This window comes from Mastacembelus armatus, chromosome 14 (assembly GCF_900324485.2).
Source record: "Mastacembelus armatus chromosome 14, fMasArm1.2, whole genome shotgun sequence".
NCBI classification, from domain to species: domain Eukaryota; kingdom Metazoa; phylum Chordata; class Actinopteri; order Synbranchiformes; family Mastacembelidae; genus Mastacembelus; species Mastacembelus armatus.
The window spans coordinates 4,289,827-4,296,763 of record NC_046646.1 but is presented as its reverse complement, the minus strand read 5'-3'; the positions used below and the strand labels follow the sequence as shown (position 1 = coordinate 4,296,763).

The following is a 6,937-nucleotide window of genomic DNA, read 5'->3' as shown; positions in this document are numbered from 1 at the left end:
CCTTGATATCAGATATCAGATATCCTTGGTAGGAGATATCCTTGATATCTGATATCAGATATCGAGATATTCTTAACCTTGATATCAGATATCAAGGTTAAGAATATCTGATATCAAGGTTAAGAATATCTTGATATCTGATATCAAGGTTAAGAATATCTTGATATCAGATATCAAGGTTAAGAATATCTTGATATCTGATATCAAGGTTAAGAATATCTGATATCTGATATCAAGGCAGATATTCTTAACCTTGATATCTGATATCAAGGTTAAGAATATCTTGATATCTGATATCAAGGTTAAGAATATCTTGATATCTGATATCAAGGTTAAGAATATCTTGATATCTGATATCAAGGTTAAGAATATCTGATATCTGATATCAAGGTTAAGAATATCTTGATATCTGATATCAAGGTTAAGAATATCTGATATCTGATATCAAGGTTAAGAATATCTGCCTTGATATCTGATATCAAGGTTAAGAATATCTGATATCTGATATCAAGGTTAAGAATAAGTGATATCTGATATCTGATATCAAGGATATCTATTTATGCTCAAACGGCTTGCCATAAGAGCGGGACTCAGAGCCGGAAACCCGAGGCGGGGGATTTTTTCCGGTCAATGTCCGTCTAACGGACAGACACCGAAATACTTTACATCTCCACGGTAATCAAAGCAGCAGTTGTAAACACATGCACACATATCCAGATGTGCCGAGACACAAAAACGCACAGACACTATGGCGGATATCTAATTTATGCTCAAACGGCTTGCTATACGCTCTCGTCCGAAGGGCTCCCGGTGAGCCACTTCGCCCGGGAGGAGCGGTTCGACCTCTCGCCGGCCGGGGGTCGCTCGCGCCGGCGGTCCGCTCGAGGCGAAAGCCGCTCATCGCCGCTTCCGGCTATATTTTTTTCTTAATTTTCAACATTATTACATAGTATTTTAGATGGATTATTGCCACTAATCAGCAATAATATAGTACATTTTTATACATGGTTCCTTGTAAACAAACTTCAGTTTTAACTGTTGCCACCTCCATCAAATTTTACTTTAAATTGGAGAGTGGTATTTCCTCTCCTGGTATTTCTTTTAAAAAATGTTCAACAAAGCAGTGAAGCAGAGGAGCAAGCCAGGCTTTACAGAGTTAAATTTAAATTTTGGTTTGATTGAACTGCAGGAGAGCCAATAGGAAGGTTAGGTTTATGTCACTTCCCTGCCTCTTCATTAGCATTTAGTGTAACTACTTTACTAGTGATCGACTTGGCTTTCACTAGTTAACTACTAAAGATTTTGCGCCCAGAAGTTAACTAGTAAAGTAAAACAAACTTTGAGTAGTTCACTAGTGAGCATTTGGGCTTCCACTAGTTCAACATTTTGAAACTTACTAGTTACATGAAAATGTCTGTCACTAGTACAACTAGTGTGGTTTTAACCTCACTAGTTAACTACTATGCATTATTTAGCCTCACTAGTTCACTAGTAAGGCCTAGAGGTCTTAACTAGTGAACTAGTGTGCATGTTGGCCCTCACTAGTGAACTAGTGAAGATTTAGGCTCTCACTAGTGAACTAGTGCAGACAAATACTGGTCACTAGTTCACTAGTGAGCCAAACTCATGCTTGACTAGTAAACTTGTCACATTTCTTTCAGCACACTAGTTAACTAGTAGGACTTTTAGCCTTACTAGTGTCGTCCAGAGGGCCACTAGTACATGAAAAAGCTGACTAGTTGGGACTTTGGTCCTACTAGTGCAGTGACTGGCATTGATAGTAGGGCTTTTCATGGAACTAGCTGGACAGAAATGCCACTAGTTGCTGAGAAAGCGTGACTAGTAAGGGTTCTTGTTCAACTAGTGCAATCACATGTCCAACTAGTGCAATCAAACGTCGAACTAGTTCTGACAAAGACTGAACTAGTATGTGAAATAAACATCTGATATCAAGGATATCTAATTTATGCTCAAACGGCTTGCCATAATCTATGGAGCTCAAGCCCCTGATTTTTTTCATTAGTTGAACATAAAACAACTAATGCCTCCATCTAGTGTTCAGTGATGAAACTTCTTACAGCTTTGTGAATCCAAACAAATCAATAAAACAAGCTACAGCTTGTTCTACTTGTCAAAAGAAAAGGCCAGAAGTAACATGCCATGAATGAGTGGGGCAAGAGTTGATATTTTACAACACAAAAAACTAATGTAATAATGAAATACAAGTTGAATCCAGTTTTGTGATTAGAACTCTCCCTCTGTAGGTAATTTACAGCAGATAGATCAAAATACATTTTATAATATTTACACTATTCTGCAGTCTATATTGCAATTACACTTCTATTTATACCCGTCAATTACATTTTGATAGCTCCGCTCTACTATGTGAGAATTTTACTGTAATAGTCAGTTGAGTGCCACAGCAGAAACACAACTTCAATCCCGTATAAAGGAGAAGGTCTACAAAAAAATTAAGTTTATTCTAATTTAGCTGGTTATCAAGAGAATAGCAATTAGCAAATTTTTACTTATAAAATTTGTTGTGTGAATGTTATTCATTGGGCCCAGATCCTACAGACAGAATGTCAGAAGGCAAAACTGCATAGTGACTGAAAAAAACTCTGGTAACAAAGTGACTCTAATGAAGTGCCTCTTGTTCACATTGTAGCAAACAGTCCAAATTGGTAACTGTTCAAACTAAGATTTACAAATGATATGAATGTACCACTCTTTAAAGGTGAACTTTGAAATGTTTTTCAGCTGAAAACATTTTTAATTTTTTGCCCTATACAGTCTGTTGTAATTCAGCTCACAGAAGCATTATTTTTCAAAATAAACCTCACCAGGCGGCAAATAGACCCTGCTACATGTGTGTGTTTCAGACAGTAATAATTCAGGTGTGTATGTTTTTACATGTTACGGGAACAAACTGTCTCATCATGTCCTCTGGCATATTCACTTTCTTCACCTCACCAATGATGTCACATCAGCATAGTGTGTGTGTGCATGCATACAGTACGTGTACTCACGAGCACAGGGGAGGGCACAGTATGTAGAGCATCAACATGCATCTCCAATCTGAAGAGTGACTCATCCCCATATCTCACGCAAACACACCCTTGTGTCTTGGCATCGTTTTTCTCATGTTTGCTTGTTTTCTTTCCATCAGTTTGGCAGTGGCGGGTGTTAAGGAGGCAGAACAGTCTGAAAAAAGGATGCATCACTGACAGGCTTGCATGTTGGATAACTGAGGTAAATCCACAGGTCAGTCACAATTCTCCATAAAAAGCTGACCTGTTAAAACACTTTTGGATTTTCACTCAAACAATTTCTCCTAAACAGATTCGGTATTTTTGATATAACACACGTTCTGTTTAATACATTTCATAGATCACAATGAATATTTTTTTTCAGTACGAATAAATCAGATGATTATTCTTTTTATTATTATTTTTTGCTGTTTATAAAAAAACAGCAAATCCTCAAATTTTAAGGTTTACGAACTCAGAATGACATACAGTTCTAATGAAACATTTTTTATTGCTTATTTTTCTTGTTAATCTCACAATGAAAATAGTCTTTTTTTTTTCAATAATGCCATTCTGTTGGCAACCTTTTGTAATGCAAGAAAGAACCAGGGTTTTGGAAGTTTTAGTTACCACAAGTGTAGTGAATTAAACCAGAGACAAAGCCAAATTAACCTCAGTAGAATTGTATGGTACTATCAGCCCACTTTCACTGTGGAGGCAAGTAGATTAACTGGCATGGTAGTGAGTGGTGATCTGCTTTTGTGCCAAAAAGGGAGGAGAAAGAGACATACCGTCACTGAGTGCTGTCAGCCACACTTGTCTCTCACTCGTGAGTCAAGGTTTTCCAGTGATTCATGTCTGTGCAGAAGCTGAACAGCCAGCTTAAACTGTAGTCACTCTCCTCCATTTTCTTACCACCTACAGTATATGCTCCTCTTTATTTCACTCCTCTCCATTCATTTCTTGTCTATATTGCCTTTCCTTCCTGCTGTTAATTGTTGTTGTACCAGATCATTTATTTCTTCACTAAGCCTGCAGTTGATCTCAGGGGACAACTCTTTTCAACAGCATTATAAGGCCCTTATAACCCTTGTTGGGAGGCCTCCAAGATGTTCAAAAACCTCTCACACACCCAAATCCACCTGCGGGCTAGTAGAGCCCAAAAGGGGATTTCACCACACTGATGATGGGGCACACTCTTCCTTCCTGAGCCCACATAAATCTGTCGGTGGGCTCTGTCCTATAGTCTAATAATTAAGCTGAATTCCATGGCATGCTGCTCAGCAGGGGAGGGAAGGCTGTTGTTGACTAGCATGACTTGATAGAGCTGGGAGGAGAGGTTGTTGTTAGAATTTATTCTACTTGATCAGCACAAGGACAGCTGACCTACCACTAATAATGATCTCACACCTGTTACAGAAATGTTGTTTTAACCAGCATATAGAAACGTATATTCTGTAAGATGCACCACATGATTTTTTTCATGCAGTATCGATTTTTAGCAAAAACATTGATAGCGTTGTCCTTCTACCTGTCACCCCATGCTTTTATTTTCCTGAAATAGGACCTTGACTCTCCTTGTCTCAGGAAAATGACAAGAATAGACTTGTGAGGACATTTTTTCAACTGAGTGAAGGACCTCCATCATCTCAGACTCAGAATAGTTGAGGCTGCTGACCTTAGGCTATAATCAAACACACACATGCATGCACACACACACTCACATATGCACTCACACTCACACACACACATCTGTAAAGCAAAGTGTTAGTGTTAGGCCTGAGAAGCAAGTAAATGGGTAAACTGAAAAATAAACATTGATGTCATGAAAAGAAACATCATAGGAACCATACAATTTTACCATTTAATTTTGAGGTGTAAAAAACAGTGTACAAACTCTTTATGTTTTTATAATTAGCCATGACTTTTTATGCATTCCAGAGAATAAATACAAAACCAAAGGTAAAATTTGGGTTCATACTTTAAGATGCACTTTCCTTAAGATGTACTTTGCAATACATGAAAGAAAACACACTAAGAACAAGTTATATTATACATTATGTTATATATTATGTTAACACTGTAGCATACATGTAGGTTGACTCATCTTTGTTGAATTTCTCACAGCTAAGTCTATTTTTTCAGTCATTTTTAAGTATAACACAACTCAGGGTTTTCAGAAGGCCAAACTGGTGACAGTTTTGTGATTAGAACTCTCCCTCTGTAGGTAATTTATCTACAGCAGATAGATCAAAATACATGTTCCAATATTTACACTATTCTGCAGTCTATATTACCATTACACTTTTATTTATACCAGTCAATTACATTTTGATGGTTCTGCTCTACTCTGTGAGAATGTTATTGTAATACTCAGATGAGTGCAACAGCAGAAATACACAAATCTCATATCAGTTTTTTCCCTGAGATCATTTACCAGTTTCCTATCAGCAGACTTTCACAGTGGTGGATGTAGCCTGTTACAGTATGTCAGAGCACACAGGGTGACTGTGTTCTGGCTGCTGCAGGTAGCTCACCTGCCAAGGAAGCGGTTCAACTAAAGTGTCCATGTATCCTTGAGTGTAGGAGGCCCACATCCCTGGCTGGTTACCCAATTCTTCAGCCACCTGATGGTATCGCAGAGGACTAGGTGGATGGTCATGCGAGCTGCTGCAGTGTCCATGTAATGCATAAAGTTGTCCCTCAGTGGGACAACATTGATAGTGTGGTGATGGGGGACATGATGATAAAGTGCTATCCATATAGGCATGTGGTTCTGTGGGCAGCCTGTGTGCATGAGGCCCTGGTTGTGGCTGAATCTGTGGAGAGATAGAAGCATGCCAGGTAACATAACCCTGATGGTCCAGACGAGGAATCTTTACCCTGTTCTGGTCAAGTCGTGAAGTTCCCATCGCAGTTAGCCCTGCAGATGCCCTGATGCACTCCCGGTGGGCGCAGGGCTTGCTGGGAGGGTTAGAGCTCAGGAATATTGAAAGAGCCGAGATACGGTTGATGGCCCTCTGCAGTGTGGCAATCTTAGAGAGTCGTTTACCACTGAGGTCATGGTTTAGAGCAACACGCAGGGCATTGAAGGCCTGGTTGTAGTCCATGATGCGTTTTCTCTCACGGACATTGGCAGCCATTCTTCGAGCTTTTGAGCGAATAGGCCGATTGCGCTTCTTGGTCTGGCCTTCTTCTGGATCACTTGGGCTACTGGCTGAGCTCTCGCTGAAAGATGTCTTCGGACTTCCCTCATCCTTACGTTGCCCCAGCATGCCAAGCTCCAGCTCTTCCTCAGAACATTCTGATCCTGCAACACTGCTGCAGCTCATTGTGTCAATAATGTGGTTACCAGACAAGGCTGAAGTTCTTTGTTCTTGTGTTGCAGATATAATGAAGAGTCTGTGTTGTTTAAATTTCGTTTACTCTATTTGCAGGCTTTGAGTGCTTCCTCCCCCAGCTTGTTTTAGCAGCAAATACCGACAGCCAAGGTATTCTCCGACTCCTCTGGTGCCTTGTGATTACTTGTACCTCAAGAAGACAGGCTGGCCTGCTTTTTAAAGCTCTTAAAGTCACATGGTACAGTCACCTGTAAGGAATGGTGCACTCTCTCCCTCTTCTGGTTTATGGGCACCCTCCAGGCAAATGGCCGTCACCTCCTCCTCCTACTCTGACTCTCCCTTGCAGGATATTACAGAAGAGTTCCAACTCTTGATGTCAGGGTAAAAACATAAGCAATATATACAGTATCAGTTAACTTTGTGCTTTCTTTAACGCCTTTATAGAGAATTTGTTTTGATTCCTACTCCTTAACACTCATATCGCCTGATTTAGGCATACTGTTACTTGAGACTTTCCATAAGGCTGCAAAGTTTTAAGTAACTTCCAATAATATGGTCCATTTTGCA

At 39.7% G+C, this 6,937-nt stretch overlaps 1 protein-coding gene across 1 annotated transcript; it reads right to left on the bottom strand.

Annotated features, from left to right (window-relative positions):
- Positions 1 to 5,509: 5,509 nt before the first annotated feature.
- On the bottom strand, positions 5,510 to 6,532 carry bhlha9 (basic helix-loop-helix family, member a9). The gene has a single exon (XM_026329041.1). It carries the CDS (start codon positions 6,359 to 6,361, stop codon positions 5,510 to 5,512), a length of 852 nt encoding a protein of 283 aa, XP_026184826.1. The 5' UTR covers positions 6,362 to 6,532.
- Between the last annotated feature and the right edge of the window lie 405 nt (positions 6,533 to 6,937).